The sequence below is a fragment of the Meriones unguiculatus genome, assembly GCF_030254825.1.
Source record: "Meriones unguiculatus strain TT.TT164.6M chromosome X unlocalized genomic scaffold, Bangor_MerUng_6.1 ChrX_unordered_Scaffold_31, whole genome shotgun sequence".
NCBI classification, from domain to species: Eukaryota; Metazoa; Chordata; class Mammalia; order Rodentia; family Muridae; genus Meriones; species Meriones unguiculatus.
This window is the reverse complement of record NW_026843707.1, coordinates 3,460,313-3,487,914: the sequence shown is the minus strand read 5'-3', so window position 1 is coordinate 3,487,914 and position 27,602 is coordinate 3,460,313. Positions and strand designations below refer to the sequence as shown.

Here is a 27,602-nt window from a genome sequence, read left to right as displayed (position 1 = left end):
GTTTAGACAGATTTGCAGCACAGGAAAAATTCTCATGTTGTATGCTAGTGACACAAAGTCCAGCATACTTTCATTGATAGCCAGGTTGAGCGATTTGCCATAGGGTATCAATTTGCTCCTGCACGAGATCAATCCTCTGATTGAACACCATCAAGCCTCCTTTTAGTTGAGCATTAATTCCTTTTTGTACATCTAAGGCATGAGCTACATTGGCTAAAAGATTATTCAGGGTCTGAGCAGTCTGCACAGTATGACTCATGGCTAATGCCACAGTGGTAGCTCTAACAGCCGCCAATGAGATGGCAGTAACAATGGCAGCTGTAGTTCCAAGATCCCTTTTTTGTCTGAAGAGAGTCATAGCGTGAGGGGCATCAACGGGCACAGACACCCAGAGAGGCATGCGAGTAACCAGGGCATACCTAAATTCACTAGCATTCCTGCATTGGGCAAAAAAGCAAGTATCATCACAATTACTTGGCTCTATCTGGCTAATAATGAATAAAAATGGGGGATATAAACAAACAGGTGTGGGCTTATAGGAAATATTATGAGAAGCCTTAACTCCCTCGTTGGAACATCTTGCATCAGTTCTAGAACTAGCAATGGTGATGTCCGAGGTCTGAGTAGGTTCAGGAGACCATTGCCCCCAGGGGCGAGACGTGCTCCATGTAAATTGACTAACTCCATGTTTTCCTCCACTTTTGAAAGTCATTTAAGGTTCTTAAATTATTTTTTCCCTTTTTTTTTTTTAATTTTTCCTCAATTACACTTTATTCATTCTGCATCTCCCTATAAACCCCTCCCTCTTCCCCTCCCAATTCCACCCTCCCTCCTCCCTCTGCATGTATGACACTCCCCAAGTCCCCTGATAGGGGAGGTTCTCCTCTCCTTTCTGATCTTAGTCCATCAGTTCACATCAAAAGTGGCTGCATTGTCCTCTACTATGGCCTGGTAAGGCTGCTCCCCCCCAGGAGGAGGTGATCAAAGAGCAGGCCAATCAGATTATGTCAGAGGCAGTCCCTCTTCACATTACTATGTAACCCAATTGGACTCTGAACTGCCCTGGGCTACATCTGTGCAGGGGTTCTGGGTTATCTCCATGAATAGTCCTTGGTTGGAGTATGAGTCTCTGGGAAGTTCCCTGTGTTCAAATTTTCTTGTTCTGTTGCTCTCTTTGTGGAGACCCTGTCCTCTCCAGCTCTTACTATTTCCCAGTTCTTACATAAAATTCCATTCACTCTGCCCAACAGTTGTCCATCAGGCTCATCTGCTTTGATAGTCTTTAGGGCAGAGGGTTTCAGAGGCCCTCTGTGGTAGGTTCCTAGGTTGTTTCCTGTTTTCTTCTTCTTCTGATGTCCATCCTCTTTGCCTTTCCGGATGGGGATTGGACATTTTAGTTAGGGTCCTCTCTCTTGCTTAGTTTCTTTAGATGCACAGGTTATAGTGGGTTTGTCCTATGTTGTATGTCTATATGAGTGAGTATATACCATGTGTGTCTTTTTGCTTCTGGGACAACTCACTCAGGATAATCCTTTCCAGATCCCACCATTTACCTGCAAATTTCATGATTTCCTTATTTTTCATTGCTGAATAATATTCCATTGTGTAGATGTACCACAATTTCTGCATCCATTCTTCAGTTGAGGGGCATCTGGGTTGTTTCCAGCTTCTGGCTGTTACAAATAAAGCTGCTACAAACATGGTTGAGCAAATGTACTTTTTGTGTACTTGAGCCTCTTTTGGATATATGCCTAGGAGTGGTATGGCTGAATCATGGGGAAGCACTATTCCTAGCTGTCTGAGAAAGCGCCAGATTGATTTCCAGAGTGGCTGTACAAGTTTACATTCCCACCAGCAGTGGAGAATGTTCCCCTTTCTCCACAACCTCTCCAGCATGTGTTGTCACTTGAGTTTTTGATCTTGGCCATTCTCATTGGTGTAAGGTGAAATCTCAGGGTTGTTTTGATTTGCATTTCCCTAATGGCTAGTGAGGTTGAGCAGGTTAAAGAGGTTCTTACAAATGCCAATTTCTACCAATTCAGGAAGAAACCCCTGGTTTTATTTCAATTAGATTTCATTATACAACTGTATACAGTGACCCTGGCTTATAGTATTCTGGTTTTTTTCAGTCTTTTGTATAGCTCTGTTAAAGTACCTTCTAAGCCAGATATGGTCATTCAGGCCTGTAATCCCAGCATGGGGAAGCTGGGACAGGAGGATTGTCACAAATTCAAGGTCAGTGTGAATTACATAATAAGCTCTAGCCTAGTATGTGCTAAAATTGTCTCAGAACAATTAAAAAGTATACTTTGGAGGATGCACCATGTTGTACCAGTGTCATCATCATGCATGTTCCTTAGAAAGGTCACACACTCTTTTTTTTCCCCTTGTTTCATCTAATGAAATGATTCCTACTTGAAAGCAAAATGAAGCTTTATGCCTTTTCTAAAGAGGTAGCAATATTTTGAAAAATGACCCCTAAACATATTTTCAACATAAAGTCAACTGATAAACATTTAAAATGGATATAAATCTCAAAGCAAATGATCAGGTTGATTTTCAGGTTTATGTAACAAACTGTTTATAAGTAGTTTGACAATGGCTATTGGTCTACAGTGTTAGGAATTAAGCAAAATTGCCCAATTCTCTAGATATTTCTTTTCTTGATAGGGATTAGCACCCATAGCTTTGCATATTCTTTATTACTATACTAAATCCCCAGTACTTGCTTATTCTCTACTACACAAGTATTGATGATTTTCATATAATATTTACAGAAATGTCTTGTTGGGGAAAAAATGTGTAGAGTTGCCTTCCCTTAATGAGCTTTCAGACATTGGGAAAGAAAGGCCAGTGAATAAACAAGCAAGTAAATTTACTTGGAAATAAGAGAAAGTGTGAAAACTCGAGGCACTTATACTAGGTTGAACCACAGAGGGTGGTCTTATTATGCTGGTAGAATTTAAGTAGGATCAATGTGAGTAAATAAATGGGAGCCAGCTAGACAACTGAAACGTTCAACACCAAGCAGGGTCAACTGTATGCCTGAGGACACTACCTAAAGAATAAGTTTGGTTATACTGCTCCTGGACATATACCCAAAAGGTGCTCTACCATACTACAAGGACACTTGCTCAACTATGTTCATAGCAGCTTTATTGGTAATAGCTAGAAACTGGAAACAACCTAGATGTCCCTCAACTTAAGAATGGATAACATGTCCCTCAGCTGAGGAATGGATACAGAAATTGTAGTACATTTACACAAAAGAATACTACTCAGCAATTAAAAACAAGGAAATCATAAAATTTTCAAGCGAATGGATGGAACTTGAAAAGATCATCCTGGGTGAGGTAACTCAGACTCAGAATGACAACCATGGTATGTACTCATTTTTAAGTGGATATTAGCCGTAAAGTATAAGATAAACATTCTTTAACACGCAGACTCAAATAAACTAAATAACAAGGAGGGCCAAGGGGGGCACTAGAATCTCACTGAGAAGGGGAAATAGATTAGACATTAGCATGGATGAAGGGTGGGGGAGGTGTGGAAATGGGAACAGTAGAAATTAAGTGGGGAGAGGATTGAGGGAAAGAGTACTGGGAGAGACAACTGGAATGAGGGCCATATCTGGAATGAGCTAAAAACCTAGGGCAATGGAAATTTCCAGGAATCTATGAAGGTGACCTTAGCTAAGACTCCTAAGCAATGAGGAGATATGGAGCCTGAACTGGTCATCTATTTGCTGTAACCGGGAAAGACTTCTAGTGGAGGGGTTGGGGGTTGGAACACCAACCACAAAACCTTAGACCCACAATTGGTCCTACCTACAAGATGCACAAGAATAAAAGAGGGAGCAGAATTTAAGAGAATTTCCAACAAATGACTCATCCAGCTTGAGACCAATGTCATGAGAGGCAACACACCCCTGACACTATTAATGACTTTCTGCTATACTTGCAGACAAGAACCTAACATACATGTCCTCAAAGAGGCTTCACCCAGCACTGATGGAAACAGAAGCAGAGAGCCACAGCCAAACAATAGGCAGAGCTTGGAAAATCCATTGGAAGAGAGAAAGGAATGATTGAAGAAGCTAGAGGGGTCAAGGACAATACAAGAAAACCTACAGAATCAACTAACCTGAGCCCATAGGTGCTCATAGAGACTGAACCACCAACCAAAAAGTGTGCATGAGAACTGACCTAGGTTCTCTGCACAAATGTAACAGTTGTGTAGCTTGGCTTGGCTTTCATGTGTGATTCCTAACAGTTGGAGCAGGGCTGTCTCTGACTATATTGTCTGCCTCTGGCTATCTTTCCCCTAACAGGACTGCCTTGTCTAGCCTAAATAGGAGATGATGCACCTAATATTACTGCAACTTGATATGCCAAGGCTGGTTGATATCTATTGGTGGCCTCCCTCTTTCTGAGTAAAAAGGGAGGATAGGTGGGAGGAAGGGAGAGGGGAGAGAGGGAATGGAAGGAAATGAGGAAGGGGAAGGTGTGATCAGGAAGTAAAGTAAATAAATAACATGATGTTGATGATGATGATGATGATGATGATGATATAAAGTTTGGTCATATTTCAGAGCTCATCACCCTTCAAGTTCTTGTTATAGTAGAAATGTGGTATTTCCAAGTCCTCTTCAGGCTACTAAAACAAACAAACAAACAAACAAATAAATAAAAACCTGAGGGAAACCCAGTAGACTATGTATTTAAAAGCCCTAACCATGATGATGTGCTGAAATGGTTGACAACCATTGTGATAAACTGATATTTTGAGCCATGTAATGGAGGAAAGGAGCAAGGGTCAACAATAGTAGAAAGAAACGTTATGTGGATTACTAATGTTTGCCAGTTTAAAAAGCTTACTAAAGGACAAGATATAGCTCAGTGGTAGAGCCCTGGCCTAGCATGAATTAAGCTCTAGGTTCCATCCTCAGTCCTCAAAATAAAAGAAGACAAGATTTTATTAAACAAAAAGCTAACATGTGTTACCTTCTGAATTTGAAGATGAAAGTCTAGGACATCTGCTCCCTCTTGGACTATTGGTCTCTGAGAGCACCTATACATACATACATACATACATACATACATACATACATGCACACATTTCATTAATTAAAAATTAATAAACAAATAAAATTATTTCATACAACTATTCAATGCATATTGATCATATCCATCCCTACTCCTCCTTCCAATTCCTCTGAGTTCCCCGCCTCAATGAATCTTCCCAACACAATGTCTTTACATTCTATAACCCACAGAATTGAACTAGTGCTGCCCATATGTACATGGATGTGTGGCCATCTATTGTGGCATGAGCCGAAAACTAGTGACCACACCCCGAAAGAAGTGACTCCTATTCTTCTCTCAGCAGCATTCAATTACAGATAGCTTCTCAGTGGTTGATGTTTTTTAATGGTTTATGGGTTATTACTTACTTTAAATACATGAATACATTTCATTAACTTCTATTTGCTTTATGTGTTGTCACATATCATAAAAATTTCTCAGAAAGAAAGTATTGACTTCCCACCCCACCCCCTGATTTCTTAGAGGCTTAAAACATGGTCAGCTTAAATGATTTGTTTATGCTCATTAAAAACCCTTTTATTTTAATTGCGCATATTTTGCAATTAGCCTCTGTAAAACAGTCATGAACTACCTTTTTATTAGTTTTAATTGTGTCATTAGAAAACTGTGGAAAGCGTATAATGGCTTTGTTTGTTTCTTTAGTTGGTTTGCTTGCTTTTTTTTCTATTAAGGAGAAATAATTAACAGCTAGACTTAGGACTACAGAATTAAGTTTTCAAGGAAATCAAAGTAACTAAGATTTTTTTCAGCTTGTTTATTTTTTGTTTGTTTGGGGTTTTTTTTGTTTTGTTTTGTTTTGTTTTTTGTTTTTAATTTAAAACCTGGGAAACTGGAACTTGGTAAATGCCTGTTCTGCAAACATGAGTATCTGGGTTCGGATCCTCAGCACTCATGTAAAAATGTATGGTGTGGCAGTGCATGTCTGTTACCCAAGCGTTAGGTAGGCAGAGACAGGAGAATCCTGAGTGCTTGCTGGACAGCCAGCCTATTGGGAAAAACAAGTTTCAGGTATACTGAGCAACCCTGTCTCAAAATATAACACAGAGATATGCTAGATGAAGTCACCTGATACTGACCTTTGATTTTCACATATGCAATCAGAGGTGGTTTCACCCTAACACACAGGCACTACAGACCAAGAATGAAGAAAAAATATAAATTAATAATAGATATTCCTTTAGGATCAGTGTGGTCCTATTTCTCACTCTCCAGTTATATTATTCAATCTGGAAAAGTGTCTCAGTAGTTAAGAGCTCTTGATATGCTTGTAGAGAAACTGAGTTCACTTCCCAGCACCCAAGTTTTCCAGTTCCAAGAATCAAAGGATCCAACACTCTCTTCTGGCTTCCATAAGAATCATTATATACACACAAACAAACAGAAATACACAAAAATAAACTTTTATAACCTTGGGGTTCTTGGAGTAACCTGGGATGTGCTACATAGACCAAGCTAACATTGAACTCAAAGAGATCCTCCTGCCTCAGCCCCCAAGTGCTATGACTAAAGATATGCAACACCACACCCAGTAGTAAATTTTATAAACGTATTTTTAAAAGATGATTGTTATTTAATAGTAAATATATTCAGTCCTTGTTCACATTTTTCTTATTTATTTTTAATTAATTTATTATTATTACAATTTATTAATTTGTATTCCAGCTGCAGCCCCCCCCCACTCATCACTTCTGAATCCCACCCTACCTCCTTCTTCTCTTCCCATGCCCCCTCTCCAGTCCACTGATAGGAGAGGTCGTCCTAGAATTCTATCTGACCCTATCTTATTAGGTCTCATCAGGACTGGATGCATTGTCTTTCTCTGTGACCTGGTAAGGCTGCACCCCCATCAGGAATAGGTGAACAAAGAGCCAGCCACTGATTCATGTCAGAGACAGCTCTTGTTCCCATTAATACGGAACTCACTTGAACAATGAGCAACCATGGGCTACATCTCTGCGGTGGGTTATGGGTCATCTCCAAGCATGGCCCTTGGTTGGAGTATCAGTCTCAGAAAAGACCACTGTGCCCAGATATTTTAGTTCTGTTGCTCTCCTCTCTAAGTCTTTCTAACTCCCACTTATTTAATAGGATTCCCTGAACTCTGCCCAAAGTTTGGCTATAAGTCTCTGCATCTGCTTTGATACCCTGCTGGGTAGAGTCTTTCAGAGGCCCTCTGTGGTAATCTCCTGTCTTCTTCTCTGTTTTCTTCCTCTTCTGATGTCCATCCCATTTGCCTTTCTGAATGAGGATTGATTACCTTACCCAGGGTCTTCCTTCTTGCTTAGCTTCTTCAGATATACAGATTTTAGTATGTTTATCCTATATTATATGTCTAATATCCTCCTTTAAATGAGTATATACCATATGTATCTTTCTGCATTTGGGATACCTCACTCAGGATGATCTTTTCTAGTTCCCACCATTTGCCTGCAAATTTCATGATTTCCTTGTTTTACATTGCTGAGTAGTATTCCACTGTGTAAATGTACCAAAATTTCTCTATCCATTCCTAAGTTGAGGGACATCTGGGTTGTTTCCAGATTCTGGCTATTACAAAGTTGCTACGAACATGACTGAGCACATGTTCAGTTGTATACTTGAGCATATTTCAGATATATACCTAGGAGTGGTATAGCTGGATCTTGAGGTAGCACTATTCCTAATATTCTGAGAAAGTGCCAGATTGATTTCCAAAGCGGTTATACAAGTTTACATTCCCACCAGCAAAGGAGGAGGGTTCCCCTTTCTCCATATCCCTCGCAGAATGTGTTGTCACTAAAGTTTTTGATCTTATCCATTCTGATGGGTGTTAAGGTGAAATATCAGGGTAATTTTGAATTGCATTTCCCTGATGGCTAAGGACATTGAGAATTTCGTTAATCGTTTCTCTGCCATTTAATATTCCTCTATTGAAAATTCTCTGTTTAGCTCTGTACCCCATTTTTTAATTGGATTAACTGATTTGTTGATTTTTAACTTATTGAGTTCTTTATATATTCTGGATTTTAGCTCCCTGTCAGATACAGAGTTGATGAATATGCTTTCCCAATCTGTAGGCTGTTGTTTTGTTCTGATGATAGTGTCCATTGCTTTACAAATTTTCAGTTTCATAAGGTCCCTTTTATTGATTGTTGATCTTAGAGCCTGTGTTGTTGGTCTTGTTTTCAGGACGTTGTCTCCTGTGCCAATGAATTCAAGGTTCTTCTCCACTTTTTCTTCTAACAGGTTTAGTGTATCCGTTTTTATGTTGAGATATTTGATCCACTTGGATTTTAGTTTTATGCAGGGTGATAAATATGAATCTCAGTCTTTGTTTTCAAAACACTGGTTTTAAGGCTTCCTAGAAGTTTCCAGGACATGGCAAATGATGAAATTATAAGCTGTTACAGGAGGATCACAACTTCACATCTGTGTTCTATAGTGAGGCACTCTCTCAGTTTGTAATCAATGAACAAATTAAAATGCTTAAAATAACGTTTTATGCTTGGATGTAGATTATTTACAGTATCTTGAAAAGAAGTGAAAGATCATTTCTCATTTGTAAAAACATTGGTTTTATATGGAAAAACTTAAGTACTATTCTACCATGCTACTATTCTAATGTCACCAATTTGGACTCAGCTGAGTCTGAAAAGAACGTTAAAATATAATTGCTGATTATTGTTTGAGAAATAAGAACATAACATTTTCTTATGTCAAGAAACTTTATATCGTTTTTCTATTTTTTCTTAAATTTAATCTTCCCTAAGTCGTCATGATTATGCTACTTCTAAGTCATTAATTTTGATTTTGTTTCATTATTTCTGTACTTATTCAGTTATCTTGCTAATAGCTTTCATGCCAAATATGAAAGTTTACATGTATTCTGAAAAGTAAATGCAAAGGAAACAATGAAATCACATAAGACTTTGCCCTCAAGCTTCCACAATAAAAACTGATAGTGGGATGGAATGCAATTTTATTTCTAGTTTTTTAGTACATACTACTTTGGAAAAATATATTGTCACGAATATCTCTACCAGAGACAATTGTGAAACTGAAGATATCAGGTTGTTTTCATGCAGTTTGCCTACTAACTTGTGTGTCAGAGCTCCATGATGTCATTCAGAAGTTAGTAGAAACAAGGAATTCAACATTATGAAAGAGATAATTGAGCCATTTTGTTGAAGCTCTGAGCAACCTCATAGCATTAGAAAAGAGAATTATTGTGAAGAAGAACTTGGGGTGGGAAGATGGGCAGAAAAATGTCCCAGAGGTAAAGAAGAATGGGTAATTAGATTAACTTAGTTGATATGGTTACTGTGCTACGTGGCCCAGCCAGATTCCTTCACTGAACTGTTGTATCCCTTCCCTCACATCTCTGAATGTTTCATGCTAAAGGCTCAGAAGGGAATTCTTTCCCAAAGAACCTCCCTCAACCAAAATGAAAATCTTCTACTCATCTTGTCTCTCCTTAGTCCATAAGGGGTAAAAGCAAGTAATCCCTTTGTCTCAACACGTGTCCCACCATGGCCTAATTTGTGCTTCAAAGCTTCCAAGGACTAAGCTATCCAAATGGGTCCACATCTACCCTTAGCTTTCTTGTTTTTCTTTCTGTTTCTGTCCCTATCCTTCTCAGAAGAGTGTTAACTATTACTTTCTCTGAATCCTGACCTACAACAGTGAGCTTCAAAAGCTTGGGGACCACAGTAGTTGAGAAACAAGTCAGAGTAAAAAGCCAAGATGCCAGTGGTCTTCAAGCCTGATAAATTTCATGAAAGGCTTACCTGCACCTCATCATCCATCTTATTTTGTTTTGTTGAATGTGATGGTATCAGCTCAAGAAGATATTATGGAGGAGAAATTTCCATAGGCCTGGAAAATCAGGGTTAAATTCTTTATTCTCTTGTTCTTATTAGTATGATACAGACAGCCAGAGATATTGAAGTAAAAAAGTCAGCTCAGCTCAATTCTTCGGCAACTGGATATAGTGAAAATGTCTTGGATGCAGGTAAATTCATTAAAGATCTGTGTTTACAGACCTGGTTTCTGTCTCCTCTTCTACAGCTTCCCAAACCCAGTCCCAGAATCCTGGGACTTTATCTAACACCTCTTGTATTCAGGCTATTTTTTCAGGGTGTTGTTAACAAACATTTGTTCAGTAAGGTTTTCTTGTAGAGGTAAAATATGCAGATAGTCATTCTTTTATTTCTTAAGTATTAATTTTCATATCAATGTCTCTGAATGATGTAATTAACACTAAAATGATACTTTGCATTGTTTGACTCTACTCACTTTCAATTTGTAGTAAAGTCATACAGGACTCCTACAGATGAGCATGTTGAAATTTTAGAAGGAAGTTTGAATTCCTTAAGAATTTATATGTATACACATATAAAAATGTATACAAATGTATAAGCTATTTACATATATAAGCTATTTACATATATATGATATATCACCTATACATATATAAATAGAGGTTCTTGAGCATCCCATACTCTCTTCTTTTCCCTTTGGATTATTTGTACATATACTTTTGCTATGGCCTCTCTTACATTATCCTGGACCTCCACAACTGACACTTCTATTTTCTCTTTATCTATAAGCCTCATCTTACTTTCCTTTTCTCCTAGTCCTGTTTTGAGTCCACAGTCTGTATTTCAATCACATTTTGTCTAAAATTGAAATGCCTCTATCCCTAAGTATTTGTGCCACAATCATCTGACAAAAACCTTAAAGACAGATCAACTGTTTTCTTCTTTCTCGAAGGGAACATTGTTGGAGAAGGGAATTAGAACAGATTGATTTTGCTAAAACATTTTGATCCTCAGACTCAAATGGGCTCTTTGTGCTCTCTGGCAACCGTACTGCATTTCATAGGTCAACTCCTTCTCACAATCTCTATCAAAACTAGTTCAGTTCCCACTTAGCTTTCATTCATCTTCAAATTCTTTGAATATTCATTACACACCATGCATTGGACACTATTCCTAGTCTGTTGCTTTCCAGTTTCACAGAATAAACAAAGGTTCTTGAAATAGAATTCCTAGGGCTGGGGAAATGGCTCAGTAGAGATGAACCCTTGCTATGAAAGCAAGAGGATCTGAGTTCAGATTCCTAGCACCCACACAGAAACCAAACATGACCTCATGTTCCTGTAACCAGAGTGCTGGGGAATAGACCCAAGCAGGTAACAACGTGAACTTTACTTGCCAAAAATACTGAGCTTCACATTCAATGAGGGACCCATATGAAGGAACAGAGTCAATAATAAAATAACTTTCCAATATTTTCTTCTGGCCTCTAAATGCTCATGCTTAATTTTAGCACACACACACACACACACACACACTCCCTCAAGTTTTGCCTGAGATCTCGCTTCCAAAGTGATCTTCCATGTCTTAAAGCAGGAAGAGTCTCTTAACAGTCGAGTCAAAATTGCTTCTTCAAAAATGACATTTCCTTGATAAGAAATTATTTTTTTTTCATAAAAGTGGCTGATGACTATAATTCCAAACATAGTTGAAAAAATCTTTAAGTACATAAAGATAAATAGTGCTTCCTCAAGACCCAGCTATACCACTGCTAGGTATATACCCAAACTTTGCTCAAGTACACAAAAGGGATACTTGCTCAACCATGTTTATAGCAGCTTTATTTGTAATAGCCAGAACCTGGAAACAACCCAGATGTCCATCAACAGAGGAATGGATACAGAAATTGTGGTATTTTTACACAATGGAATACTACTCAGTAATCAAAAAGGAGGAAATCATAAAATTCGCTGGCAAATGGTGGAATCTAGAAAGGATCATTCTGAGTGAAATATCCCAGAAGGAGAAAGACAAACACGGTATATACTCACTTATATAGACCCATAAGATATGATAAACATAATGAAATCTATACACCTAAAAAAGATAATCAAGAGAGCAGACATGGGTTAAGATGATCAATCCTCGTTTAGAAAGACAGATGGGATGTGAATTGAAACTATGACAGGAGTCTACTGAAGGCATCTGAAAGCCTCTAACTAGCAGTGTTTCAAAGCAGATACAAAGACTCATAACCAAACCTTCGGCAGAGTACAGGGAATCATATGAAAGAAGGGGAGTTAGTATGATGGAGAAAAGATAGATGCTCCACAAGGACCAAATATATCTGGGAACAGGGTCTTTTCTGAGACTGACATATATCCAAGGACTAGGATATAACCTAGAACCTCTGCTCAGATGTAGCCCGTGGTAGCTCAGTAACCATTTGGTTTCCCATAGTAAGGGGAACAAGGACTATTTCTAACGGGAACTCAATGGCTGGCTCTTTGACCTCCCCATCCCCAAGGGAGGAGCAGTCCTGTTAGGCCACAGAAGAGGACTTTGCAGCCAGTCCTGAAGATATCTGATAAAAAGGATCAGATGAATGGGGGGGGAGGTCCCCTCCTATCAGTGGACTTGTAAAGAGGTAGGGTAGAGATGAGGGAGGGAGGGTGGGATTGGGAGGGAATGAGGGAGCAGGATACAGCTGGGATACAGAGTTAATAAAATGTAACTGATAAGAAAAAAATAAAATAAAATAAAATAATTGCAAAAAAGTATGTTTAACCCAATAGAATATGGTAAATAAAATTTTCAACTAAAGCCATTTTTTAAACATTAAAAAAGTACATAAAGATAAGCAAATATAATTTTATAAAAAGAAAAACTTAAAATATCAAACATATATATCATTTTAAAACAGTACTTATGTATCTGTAATCATACACTTAATGAAGTGAAAAATTCTACCTGCATTAAACTACTCATAATAGAATTAGTCTTGGTTTGCTCTTTCATAGAGAGCATATTTCAGATATTAAAGTGATTCAAAGAAACCCACAGCCTTTCTTCAATATTATCTCAGTTACTATTTTCAAACTAGAATAAAACCTAATGGAATTCTGGCTTCATTTAAGTACTGCATCATATTGGTCAGAGTTTACTGCACTTTTTGGAATTTTATGTGCAGTATTTAATAATTAAACATGAATTTATGTGTGTAATACTAAAATTCCTAATAGTGAAAGTATATTTAAACTCACTGTTAGATCCATTTAAGTGATGTAGTGCCTGTATTCACATTTTACGTATTAAAATTAGTTCCTTTTTCTGTTTCTGTGACAAAATACCCTGACAAAGGGAGAAAGGATTTTTTCTGGCTCACAGTTTGAGAGCATATCCCACGACAGGAGGGAAGTCAAGGCAGCAGGAGCTGAAGGCTGCTGCTTAACTGCCTCCTTATCAACGGACTCCTCCCTGTCAAAACTATATTTGACACCCTATATTTTCAACAATCAAGAGGTTAAGGAAGAGGAATTATGTATTTCAGGACAACATGGGCTACATAGCTATTTATAGGCTAGCCTGTAACCATGGGAAGACTCTGCTTCAATAATAATAATAATAATAATAAGCATTTTAAAAAGCTTTTACAAGGCTGGTGAGATGTTTCCGCTGGTAAATAGACTTACTGTCAAGCCTAATAATAATAGCAGTTATAGAAAACTACTAGTAGTAAACTAATCTATAATAGATGTCCCCTCTTCTAATTCAATTAAGAATTATAGTTTAACAGTTAATGCAAAATGCTGGTTAAATAGGGTTCATAGAAATATTGTTTAAACTTTTTTAATGTTTTCCCATGAGTGGAGTCCTCTATAAGATATGCTGATACTGCAATCTGTTTGATTTCTATTTCTAGTTTCTTTAGTGTAGAAAAAAAATTATCAGGAAACATGGGAAGCATTCTGACCTCAGACTCCTTAATTCTGAGTGCTGTTTCCTAATTTTTTGCTGAAGCCTCATCTACACTTACCTAGGTGACAATAGTTACTTTTCTTTTTTTTTTATGAAGAAAGTTTTCAGAGTATTTAATCTTGTCTTTCAAGAAAGAGTAGCTTTTTTTTTTCCTATTAAAGTGAATACTGTTTTGATTTTGGAAATAACTATTTAAGTTTTTATAATATTGATGAAAACATGTTTGCAGATATACATATAAAATACAGCTGTGGTGTACATGCAACTAACATCTGAATTAATGAGAGAAGAGCCACCACGCTTTTTTACATACTTGTAGATCACTTTAGGGAACTTTAGTACCATTGCTACAAAGGAGGGAAGAATTCTGGAACTTACCTTTTAATTATTTTCCACTCCAAAATAGCAATACAACATTGTGCCTAAGGTTTGGAAAGAGACAGCAAAAATTAAAATATTAGAATAAAATCATTGGAACTTGCCTACTACATATTGAAACTGCAATATAAGTATGAAAGAACTTAGAAAGAGAATGTCTCACTGTCAACAGAAAGATATCCAACCACCTTGTCATTTTCACATTAAACCTTACATGTTTCTTAGTGCTTGCTAGAAATGCATGTAGTTTAGAAGGAGGATCCGGAGTAAGAGGATCAATCCTCACTTAGAAAGACAAAGGGGGAGGGCATTGGAAGAAGGAAAAAATACAAAAAAGAGGACAGGGGCCTACCACTGAAGGCCTCTGAAAGACTACCCAGCAGGATATCAAAGAAGATGCTGAGACTCATAACCCAACTTTGTGCAGAGTGCAAGAAATATTATGAAAGAAGGGGGAGTTAGTAAGACCTGGAGAGAACAGGAGCTCCACGGGGAGAGCAACAGAACCAAAATATCTGGGCTCAGAGGTCTTTTCTGAGACTGATACTCCAACCAAGATACATTCATGGAGTTAACCTAGAACCCCTGTTCAGATGTAGCCCATGGCAGCTCAGTCTCCAAGTGGGCTTCCTAGTAAGGTGAAGAGGGACTGTCTCTGACATGAAATCAGTGGCTGGTTCTTTGACACCCCTCCCCTGCCCCGAGGGAGGAGCAGCCTTACCAGGACACAGAAGAGGACATTGAAATCAGTCCTGATGAGACCTGATAAGCTAGGGTCAGATGGAAGAGGAGGTGGACCTCCCCTATCAGTGAACTTGGAGAGGAGCATGGGAGGAGATGAGGGAGGTAGGGTGGAATTGGGAAGGAATGAGGGAGGAGACTACAGCTGGGATGCAAAACGAATAAAATGTAATAAATGTAAAAAAATTTTATTAAAAAAAATGGTAAACTAAAAGGACCTGCTTGCACTTCATAGTGCACTTGCCCAGGATAATGATATCAGGTTTTCATACTGATATTTCAGAAGTTTGTTTTATTTTTTAACCTTACTATTGTACAAATTAAAACAATTAGGAATATTTTACTTGGAGAGACACAAATATCTATAAACAGGTGCTAATAGCTTTTCTATCTGGGCACATAGTACAGATTTTTTTTAAGATATATATTTCTTCATAAGGGAATTGAACAATTTTATATTAGAAACTCATGAAAACATTTTCAGTGTGATTCCAAGGTCATTTTACCAATACAATATTTAATAAATGTATATTACAATAGTTTTATATTTTTATGTAGCGAATACAATAAAAATTACACTGTGAAAGTATAAAATTCAGTACTGTTTATCCTGTTATTGAGGTGGTAAATTCACACTAATACAGTGAGACTTTCACCACTCCAAAGGAAACCATGTGTTTTTAATATATATTTTTTCTTTTTCTTATTATTCTCTCATACAATACATCCCAATTTCGGCCTCTTCTCTGTCCTCTCCACAGTCCACCTCACCTCTCCTCTAGATTTTCTGCTCCTGTTTCCCTTAATGACAACTTTTAATTGATTAATTAATTAATAGTTAATTAATCAATTCACTTTTCATTCTGATTGTAGCCCCTCCCTTCTCTCCTCCAGCTCCCACTCTCCCTCTTCCCCATACTCTCCCTTCCCTACTCCCCAGAAAAGTGGAGCACCCTCCCAACCCACACCAGAACATCAAATCCCATCAGGAATGAGTGCACCATCTTTTCCTGTGGCTGAAGGGGCTGGGTATGGTGGCATTTACCATTGATCTTAGTGATTGAGAGACAGAAGCAGGTGGATCTCTGTGATTCCTGTCTATATATTGACTTTTGGCTTTTAAGCAAGTGAAAACTTTCGGATCATAGAGTGAACATCACTGGCATTATACCCAAAAAGTGTATGGTGACTTGCAGTTCCAACATGTCTATATTTCTTTGTTATAAAATTTTTCATCTTCTAATTCACCCATAGGCACTTCGGGAAGAAATTGCACCTCTTAAAGAGAATGTCAATCATATTAATGGCCTTGCTCACCAGCTGACCACACTGGGCATTCAGCTATCACCATATAACCTCAGTACTCTGGAAGATCTGCATACCAGATGGAAGCTTCTGCAGGTAGGCCTGCTGTGAGCAATGTCGCTCCTGTTTTTTGTTTGTTTGTTTGTTTTGTTTTGTTTTTACTAGAAAATGATGTACATAAAGCTTGTTTGTGAAAACAGTAAAAGTTATTCATTTTTTAAGGTATGATATTATATATAATTTTAATTTCAGCACCTGCACAAACAGATCCAGGTGGATCTCTGTGGATTTCTGAACAGCCTGTTCTACATAGTGAGTTCCAGGCTAGCCACAACTATATAATGTGACCTTGTTTCAAATGAGTATTCATTTGATGTTCATAACAACAAGATGATTTTTATATCTTGATAACTCCTTATGTTACTAAACAGTTTTAGAAGTTTCCAAAAGCTAACTTTCATTATGTCTTGCAGTCGCGTAAAACATATTGGTGAACCGCAATGGGGAAACTGAATCATTAGCAAACAATTCATTTGTGTTGTTTTTGCTTGGATTATGAAAACATCCTTTCCTTTGCAATTCTAACTGAAACAAGAGTCAATAGTATGGTATAAAATTATCTGATGAACAAGTATTGTATTATGAATCATACATAGAAGTTTTTTGCAGGGTTTTAAAGCAAACATAGGGAATAGGTATGTTTCATTTACTTTCTGTGGCACCTTGGACAATTTATTGAACCTATTTGTAGATAATAAAATTCTCTACAATGTTTCTCTTTTGTTGAAATGAGTAAGTCACAATAATAAGTATTATAATAAGTCCTAGGAAAAGAATTTTCTCTAAAGTACCTTGTATATTCTAGTTCATGGTGTTATTGCAATTATTACCATGATGATAATACATGGGCATGGGACTCTGACTAATTACCTCTGTGTCCTTAATGCCATTTAACCTCTATGGTTGCCAGTACCTTCATCTCCAACATAGTTGCTATAATGTTGAATAAGCTTATTCACATAGTTTTGAAAATAGCATTTGGCTTACAAAAAAAAATAAGTAAAACCACAGAAACGGATGTTATAGCAGTGTATATTCTCTCTACAAAGGATCTTTATACCTCCAACTGTAAAACTGGTTTAGCCATAAAACTGGAGTCTCATTTCTTTCTTTTCCAGTTTTTCACATGATCCAAATTGTATAGTCCTGTTATTAGAAAAAGAAAACTTAGGTTTAAAAGTATTTGGTCTTAAAGTTTTAAAAATGAAAAGTGATAAACCAGATAACCTTGCCACCAGCAGTTCATTTAAGAGTGTAACTGAAAGTCCAGTTAAATAATTGCTAGATCTTTAATAAAAACAAGTTGCAAATTACAGATCCCTTGAGATCTCATAATTGAATTTTTGCATGATTGATAATATTGAAATATTCATATGATAGATTGTTATCTGTGGCATTTAGTAAAACAAGACAATACATTTAAGTGATTCGATGCATATATATATATTAATATATATATCTGTTGGTCGCATGGTAGTTCAGTATTGTTAAAATCTTATCAGTTTCATTTTAAAATAATTATTTTTAATTTAAAGCACAAATAACTACAATAATGAATGTCCAAATATAACTAATGTTAGCATTTACTCCATTCACTCATTCTTGGATTGCATTTTCAATTTTCTTGTAAAATGTTGAGTGCTATATTTGTGTTTGAGAATATAGGACAAGACTGGTGACAACTACATGTAAATTTATGACTGAGATCAAAAGACTGTGAATGATAGTCTGAAATTCTTAAGAATCATTGCTATGTAGTCCAGACATAATGGTAGAGATATTTAATCCCATCACGTGAGACAGATATCTGTGAATTCAAGTCCAATCAGGAATACATAGTGAGTTTCCAGACAGCCGAAGCTACATACTGAAACAGCCTCAAAAATAAAAAATAAACAAACAAATAATCAATGCTATGTGTGGTTGTGGATGTAACTCAGTGTTAGCACGTTTAACCAGAAATGTAACTCAGTGTTAGCACGTTTAACCAGAAATGTAACTCAGTGTTAGCACGTTTAACCAGAATGTTCCAGGTCCTCGTTTATAGCCACAGCACTACAAAGAAATCTTATATAGTCCATTCTACTTATACTGTTTGTATGTTTGTCTTTCTTTCTTTCTTTCTTTCTTTCTTTCTTTCTTTCTTTCTTTCTTTGTAAGGCATGAGAAAATATTAATGGCTTAATTTTCACACAAGAACTTGATTGTAAGTACATGCAAATATATGAAAAGAGATAGAGGGCTATAGCAAAAAAGAGACAGTCAATACTGGGTTAATATGTTAACATCTCTCAGCTAAAATTCTTATTTTTAAAATGAAACAATTCGATTTATGTAAAGCTACACCCAGTTCTTTTCTATAATCTTGTATCTGGGAATTAGAAAGAGATACATGTGTCAAAATTTAATTTAGAACCCATGATGATGTTTCTTCTGTTTATATCATAATACTGATATGACTAGTTAAAATTACATTGCTTCTTCCTAACTCCAAACCTTTTACCTAGAGGTCATATAGAAAAAGCCTTCTCACATTAAACAATTTAATCAGTGTTTGGCTCATGCTTCTCTTGTGTATAACAAATTTCATGTTTCTACTTTTTAGCATAACCTTAAAGATATGTGAAGAGGTATTTCTAGCAGAAAGCTGATGAGCCCAAGATTTTTATTAGCACATAACTGGGTCAATTCTATTACATACTTTATTTTTGCCATAATTCTAACCATTCTGCGACATAATCCTACCCAGTTATAAATGTGAGTCATTATTCAGAAGGTGAACAGGGTAAATAAAGAAAACTATATCCATGTTAATGAAACTTCATGTTACTAGACTCTCTGACATTCCTAAGAATCACAATCTCTGTTGATAGTTGCCAGGGTATATGTCCAATTCTTATACACATAGGGATATCATGCCATGTTGGCCATTGCTATGGTTCATATTTGTCATAGCTGAGCAGGACTTTTGGTTGCTTCACTTCTTAAGAAGTTGCAGGACAACTTTTGGTACCAAAAACCTTGTCCCTGGGGTGTTGGGGGAGGCAAGGTGTTCAGGTCAGTCCCCGATCAGGATCTCTGGTGTCTTATGTCCAAGAACCTTTATCTTCCCCACGGATTCCAAATCCCAAGCCCTGAGATGACGTATATAAAAGTAACATTACAGGGGTGGAGAAGATTGTGTTTATTTATTTAGGAGTATCTGTGTGTGTATTCGAATATGTGTGTATGTGTGTATGTATTACAAAAAAAAGACATGAATTTTGAAAGAGAACAACATGAGTTTGAACTGGAGTAATTGAAGGGAGGAAATGGTGAAATAATATAACTACAGTAATTTTTTTAAATGGAAAATATTAAAAATAAATAAAACTATACTAAATATTGTAAAACCAGAAAATAAAATAAGATAAAACTATAATACATATTGCAAAATCAGATATTTATATCAACAAATTCATTCTGTTAAGGAATGAATGAATCAGTTAACATATGCACATTCTACATTTAGAAGAATATGTATTTAGAAGAAACTAGGCCATTTGCCAGTTTCTGTGCTAAGAAGCTTGCATTCACCATCATGAAAGAACTTAGTCATGATGGTGCTATATCTATTGACAAATATCACATTAAAAACTACAGACAAATTCACATTTCTTTTTCCCAAAGCAAATAAAAGTTAAAAAACACAGTTGAAGTAATACAAAAGGAGATACAAAAGTGAAAAAAATAAAAACATTCCTAAATTTGGAGAAAATAATGCAAGAAAACAAATAGAGGTGCATGCTGTCAGATTTACAGATTAGTTAGACTATCCTGGGTTCAGTTACATGACAAATACATTTTACTTCAAGAAAAAGCCATACTTATATTTTAGCTGTATCAGTGAAAATAATTGAAGCACATAAGCAAGATAGGTGTAACCATTAATAACAAGGTAAGATCTAGTTAAAATTTACCTGTGCATAGAAATATTCAATAAAAAGGCTTACAAACTTATTTGGAACCCATAAATAAAAGTACAAGACACTGTTTTACTTGTTTTAAATGTTCTGTTGGAATAAAATCCTATTTCCTCCCTTTCAGTAGGCACTAGTTTGAATGTTATTACTTGAACCTTTTGCAGAGTTCTTAAAGTCTTATTTACAATATGTTCTCAGATAATTTCTCAACATTCCCATTATGCATATGTATAATAAGCATAATAAGCATATATTATTGTTAATAAGCATATATTATGATTAATCACTTTCATAAGTAAAGAAATTGAAAACTGAAAACATGGCTCATCCATTATCACATAGAGAGTGAAGTGTCACAAGGTTTGAACTAGGTCTTCAGAACTGCCTAGTCTTACTTCCTAATCTTGTTTAAAGGAAATCAAGAGGATACAAATTGGAAAGGAAGAAGTCAAAGTATCACTATTTGCAGATGATGTGATAGCATAGATGAGTGATCCAAAAAGTTCTACCAGGGAATTCCTACAGCTGATAAACACCGTCATCCAACATCATCCAAGTGGCTGGATACAAAATCAACTTAAAAAATCAGTAGCACTCCTGTATACAAAAGACTAAAGCGTTTTGAAAGAAATGAGGGAAACTACACACTTCACAACAGCCACTAATAACATAAAATAATTTGGTGTGACTCTAACCAGGCAATTGAAAGACCTATTTGAAAAAAAAAAAAAAAAAAAAAAAAAAAACTCTAAGGTTCTGTAGAAAGAAGTTGAAGAAGATATCCATGCTCATGGATTGGTAAGATTAACATAGTCAAATGGCCATCCTACAAAAAGCAATCTACAGATTGAAAGCAATTCCCAATTCCCATCAAAATTCCAAAACAATACATTACAAAACTTGAAAGAACAATTCTCAATTTCATATGGAAAAACAAAAACCCAAAATTCCTAATACATTCCTGTACAACTATAGATTATCTGGAGGTAGCTCCATCCCTGATATCAAGTTGTATTACAGAGCAACAGTAATAAAAACAGCATGATACTGGCATAGAAACAGAATGGTGGATCAAAGGAATTGAAGACACAGAAATAAATATACACACTTATGGACACCTGATTTTTTCTATTTATTTTATTATTATTATTATTATTAATTACACTTTATTCATTTTGTATCCCCCCATAAGCCCCTCCCTCCTCCCCTCCCAATCCCAACCTTCCTCCCCTTTCTGCATGCATGCCCCTCCCCAAGTCCACTGATAGGGGAGGTCTTCCTCTCCTTCTTTCTGATCTTAGACTATGCACAGATGTAGCCCATGGCAGTTCAGTGTCCAAGTGAGTTACATAGTAATGGGAAGAGAGACTGCCTCTGACATAATCTGATTGGCCTGCTCTTTGATCACCTCCCCCTGAGGGGGGAGCAGCCTTACCATGCCACAGAAGATTTCAATGCAGACACCTGATTTTTGACAGAGAATCCGAAACCAAACAATGGAAAAAAGATAGCATATTAAAAAAATGGTGCTAGTCTAACTGAATGTCTACATGTAGAAAAATGCAAATAACTCCATATTTATCATCCTGCACAAATTTAAATTCTAAGTGGATCAAAGAACTCAACATAAAACCAGACACACTAAGTCGCTTACAAGAAAAGTTGGGGAACAGCCTTGAACCAGTTGGCACAGGAGACAACTTCCTGAACAGAAGAACAACAGCTCAGGCTCTAAGAGCAACAATCAATAAATGGGAACTCATGAAAATGAAAAGCTTCTGTAAAGCAAAGGACACTGTCATCAGAACAAAATGACAGCCTACAGATTGGGAAGGGATCTTTACCAACCCTCTATCTGACAAAGGACTAATATCCAGTATATATAAAGAACTTAAGAAGTTAAAAACCAACAAACCAAGTAATCCAATTAAAATGGGGGTACCGAGATAAATAGAGAACTCACAGCAGTGGAATATCAAAGAGCAGAGAAACACTTAAAGAAATGTATAACATCCTTAGCCATCAGGGAAATGCAATTCAAAACTACCCTGATATTTCACCTGACACCCATCAGAATGGCTAAGATCAAAAACTCAAGTGACAGTAAATGCTGGAGAAGATGTGGAGAAAGGAGAACCCTTCTCCATTGCTGGTAGGAGTGTAAACTTGTACAACCACTTTGAAAATCAATCTGGAGCTTTTTTCAGGCAATTAGGATTAGTGTTTCCTCAAGATCTAGCCATACCACTCCTAAGCATATATCCAAAATATGCTCAAGTATACAACAAGGACATTTCCTCAACTATGTTTGTAGCAGCTTTTTCCATAATAGCCAGAACCCAGAAACAACCCAGATGTCCCTCAATGGAGGAATGGATACAGAAATTGTGGTACATTTACACAATGGAATACTACTCAGCAATAAAAAACGAGGAAATAATGAAAATTTCAGGCAAATGGTGGGAAATTAAAAAAAAAAAAACAATCATCCTGAGTGAGGTATCCCAGAAGCAGAAAGACACACATGCTATATACTCACTTATAAGTGGATATTAAACATATAATACAGGGTAAACATACTAAAATCTGTACACCTAAAGAAGGTAAGCAACAAAGAAGACCCTGGATAAGATGATCAATACTCATTCAGAAAGGCAAGTGTGATGGACATTAAAAGAGGGAGAAAAAAGGGAACAGGACAGCAACCTACCACAGAGAGCCTCTGAAAAACTCTACCCAGCAGGGGATCAAAGCAAATGCTGAGACTCATATCCAAACTTTGGGCAGTGTTCAGGAAATCTTGTGAAAGAAGGAGGAGATAGTAAGACCTGGAGGGTACAGGAGCTCCACAGGGAGACCAACAGAACCACAATATCTGGGCAGAGGGGTCTTTTCTGAAACTGATAATCCAACCAAGGACCATTCATGGAGATAGCCTAGAACCCCTGCACAGATGTAGCCCATGGCAGCTTAGTCTCCAAGTGGGTTCCATAGTAATGTGAACAAGGGCTTTCTCTGACATGAACTCAGTGGCTGGCTCTTTGATAACCTCCCCTTGAGGGAGGGAGGAGTCTTACCAGGCCACAGAGGAAGACAATTCAGCCAGTCCTGATGAGATCTGATAAGCTAGGTTCAGATGGAAGGGGAGGAGGACCTCCCCTATCAATAGACTTGTGGAGGGACATGGCAAGAGAACAGGGATGGAGGGTGGGATAGTGAGGGTAATATGGAGGGGGGTTAAAGCTGAGATACAAAGTGAATAAATTCTAATGAATAAAAAAATAAATTAAAAGACGAAAATAAAATGAGGATTCAGTATTGATATTGTAGCAGAAACCAGAAGTCTCAAAACAGACTGAGTCATTGCAATGAACTTTTGCAAGCAAACAAGTATGGACAAAAGTGTATAATGTAGCACCCATTTCAAAACACTACAGCTTCCACCACAAGATGTACAATTTATGTATGTATGTATGTATGTATGTATGTATGTATGTATGTATGTATGTGTTTATTTCTTTATTCTTTATTCTCTTTGGGGGTGGAGGTTTCAAGGCTAGAAGGTGGGTAAGAGTGGATGGGAAGATGCATGAGGTTGGAATCCATGATATGAAAGTGTGAAATTAACTAAGAACCAATAACAAGTTTTAAAAGAAAATTTAAAAAGATGGTGCTTGCACAGGCAAGCCTGGTGCTCCTACTGACAGTTTTCAAAATGTTGTAGATACAGCAAATGAAAAGAACAAAGAAGGAAGAATGTATTTGTTTTTGAAAAGTTTAGGTCAGGAAGGATTTGTTGATATCAGGAGCAGAAGGACCCATGAAAAAAGGACAATTAAGTTCTATGAAAACGTCTTTTCAGTAAGGAGAAAACAATCCTCTAGGCTTGACCTCAACTCTGTTAAAGAAAATAAAAAGGAGGAATTTAAAGAACTAAAGAAGGGTGTAAATCTGAATGTTCAGCAAAGTGAAACGGTGAAGTCAAGGTGCGTAGTCAATTGTCAGAACATTTATTTTTCTAATGCTTTTACAAGTGCTGTACTTTATTCAAGAGGGACGCCATACAAATTGGTCAGGTAACCTTGAAAGTAACATGGCACATATGTTCCAAAATCTGTCCGACATATGCCAGAAGACCAAATTTTCAACTTCATTATTTGTATTTTTAAAAGCCCTTGGGGTGTGTAAGAATATAGGGCCAAAAATAAAAGGTATAATAGAAATGTGACAAAAAATAAATTATATGAAGTACAAAATGTGAAAAAAAAAAGCCATTAGCAATCACAGAAATCTTTATGGAGCAGAAGAGAACGAAAGGCAATTTTTTTCCTTTTGAGAAATTTTATAATGTGAACCTGAATCATTATGAAGCGCTAGTTAGGATACTTAATGGCTTAGATTTTTTTTTATTAAATTTTTAGTTTTTATGTTAATTACAGTTTATTCACGTTGTATCCCAGCTGTAGCCTCCTCCCTCATTCCCTCCCAATCTCACCTTCCCTCTTTTATCTCCTCCCGTGCCCCTCTCTAAATCCACTGATAGGGGAGGTCCTCCTCCCCTTCCATCTGACCCTAGCTTATCAGGTCTCATCAGGACTGGCTGAATTGTCTTCCTCTGTGGCCTGGTATGACTCCTCCCTCCCTCAAGGGGAGGTTATCAAAGAGCCAGCCACTGAGTTCATGTCAGATACAGTCCCTGTTTCCCTTACTAGGGTACCCACTTGGATACTGCCAATGGGATACATCTGAGCAGGAATTCTAGGTTATGTCCATGAATGGTCCTTGGTTGGAGTGTCAGTCTCAAAAAAAAACCCTTGTCCCCAGAGTCTTTGGTTCTGTTGCTCTTCTTGTGGAGCTCCTGTCCTCTCCAGGTCTTACTATCTTTCCTTTCTTTCATAAGATTCCCTGTACTCTGCCCAAAGTTTGGCTATGAGTCTCAGCATCAGCTTTTATACACTGCTGGGTAGAGTCTTTCAGAGGCCCTTTCTGGTAGGCTCCTGTCCTGTTTCCTGTTTTCTCCTTCTTCCAATGTCCATCCCATTTTGGTCTTTCTGAATGAGGACTGACCATTTTACCCAGGGTCCTCCTTCTTGTTTAGCTTCTTTAGATGTACAGAGTTTAGTATGTTTATACTATCTGATATGTCTAGTATCCACTTATGAGTGAGTATATAGCATGTGTGTCCTTATGCTTCTGGGATACCTCACTCAGGGTCATCTTTTCCTGATCCCACCATTTGTGTGGCTTCAGTCCTTATGTATACTATTTAATGTCTAAATTTATATAATTCAAAATTAGATTTTGGATTTTTGAAACTATTAATAAGGATTCTGCCATTATTTCCAAGTGAAATATGTCCTTCTTAAATATGTTTATACTGCAAATTTATTTATTTGTGAATTCTTGTTTTACTTTCCTCATATCTTAAATTCCTTTTTTTATATACATGTCTGTATGTACCTCTGAGTATATAAATTTTCCATTGTGTTCCTATCTGTCCCTTGTTCCATAGTTGACACTTGACTTTAATTTGTCAGTGCTTTATGCTTTGTGTCCTTCTCTGGGCAGTCTGACCTTTTCTGCCCTGGAGTTTGACCCCAGCTGCCCTTTCTTCTGCATTTGTTTGTCCTGGTTGCTTTCCTCATTGCTTTTCTCATTCCTACTGCCCTGATGTGTGTGAAACACTCCACCAGCAGCTGCTCCCAGTTCCCATACTACATCATTCCCAACATTCAAAGAGCTGCTGTTCTCACATTTACACCAGCAATACACCCCCACCTCCGCCTCCACTCCACATTCCTGGGTAAAGGAGAAAGAGGCCTTTTTCAGACCAGATGAATAGCTGAATGTTAAAGGCAACTCTGTTGGGAGGATACAGAGAAACTTACAAAATTCAGAAGCGTTATTTTAGGAAATAAATGCCAAAAAGTGGATTTCAAATTACCATTTTTTAAACAACTACTTCTTTATTTCTGTACATTCTACCATGCCATTAAAGTAATGATTTATGTATATACATATGTTTTTTGTTTTTTGTTTTACTTATTACAATTCATTCACTTTGTAGTTGAGTTGTAGCCCCCTCCCTCAGCACTTCCTGATCCTGCTCTCTCTCCCTCCTCAGTCCACTGATAAGGGAGGACCTCCTCCCCTTCCATCTGAACCTAACTTATCAGGTCTCATCAAGAGTGGCTGCATTGTCTTCCTCTGTGACCTGGTAAGGCTGCTCCTCCCTCAGGGGGAGGTGATCAAAGAGCCAGCCACTGAGTTCATGTCAGAGAAAAGTCCCTGTTCTCCTTACTAGTGAACACACTTGATGACTGAGCTGTCATGGTTTACATCTGTGCAGGGATTCTAAGCTATCTCCATGCTCCTTGAATGGTCCTTGTCTGGAGTATAAGTCTCAGAAAAGACACCTGTGCCCAGAATTTTTGGTTCTATTTCTCTCCTTGTGGAGCTCCAGTCACCTCCAGGTCCTTCTCTCTCCTCAGTCTTTCATTAGTTTCCCGGTACTCTGCCCAAAGTTTGGTTATGAGTGTCAGCATCTGCTTTAATACTCTGCTGAGTGGAGTCTTTCAGAGGCCCTCTGTGGTAGGCTCCAGTATTGTTCCCTGTTTTCTTCTGATGACCATCCGTTTTCCTTTCTGAATGAGGATTGAACATCTTATCTAGGGTCTTCCTTCTTGATTAGCTTCTTTGGGTGTACACATTTGAGTATAATATATATGTATGTATGTATGTATGTATATATATATATATATATACACACATTTGAGTATATTATGTATATATAATATCTAAATCCACTTATAAGTGAATATATACCATGTGTGTCTTTCTGCTTCTGGGATACCTCACTCAGGATGATCTTTTCCAGTTTCCACAATTTGCCTGCAAGTTTCATGATTTCCTTGTTTTTAATTGCTGAGTACTATTCCATTGTATAAATGTATCACAATTTCTGTATCCATTCCTCAGTTGAGGGACACTTGGGTTCTTTACAGCTTCTGACTATTACAAATAAAGCTGATACGAACATGGTTGAGCAAATGTCCTTGGTGTATATTTGAGCATAGTATGGATATATGCCTAGGAGTATTATAGCTAGATCTTGAGGAAGCACTATTTATTTTTAATTTCTATTTTTATATTAATCACAGCTTATTTACTTTGTATCTCAGCTGTAGCCCCATCCCTCATTCCTCCTCAATCCCACCCTCCTTCCCGCATCTTCTTCCTGTCTCTCTCTAAGACCACTGATGGGGAGATCCTCC

The 27,602-nt window shown here is 37.2% G+C and overlaps 1 protein-coding gene across 7 annotated transcripts in view; it reads left to right on the top strand.

Moving 5' to 3' along the window:
• Dmd (dystrophin) overlaps positions 1 to 27,602 on the top strand; it is a 2,365,055-nt gene that overhangs the window by 1,898,815 nt on the left and 438,638 nt on the right. For all 7 annotated transcript variants that reach the window (XM_060376797.1, XM_060376795.1, XM_060376794.1 and 4 more), the window contains one exon: positions 16,256 to 16,402. In XM_060376797.1, the coding sequence (XP_060232780.1) occupies positions 16,256 to 16,402 (147 nt within the window). The remainder of the gene's footprint in view (positions 1 to 16,255; positions 16,403 to 27,602) is intronic.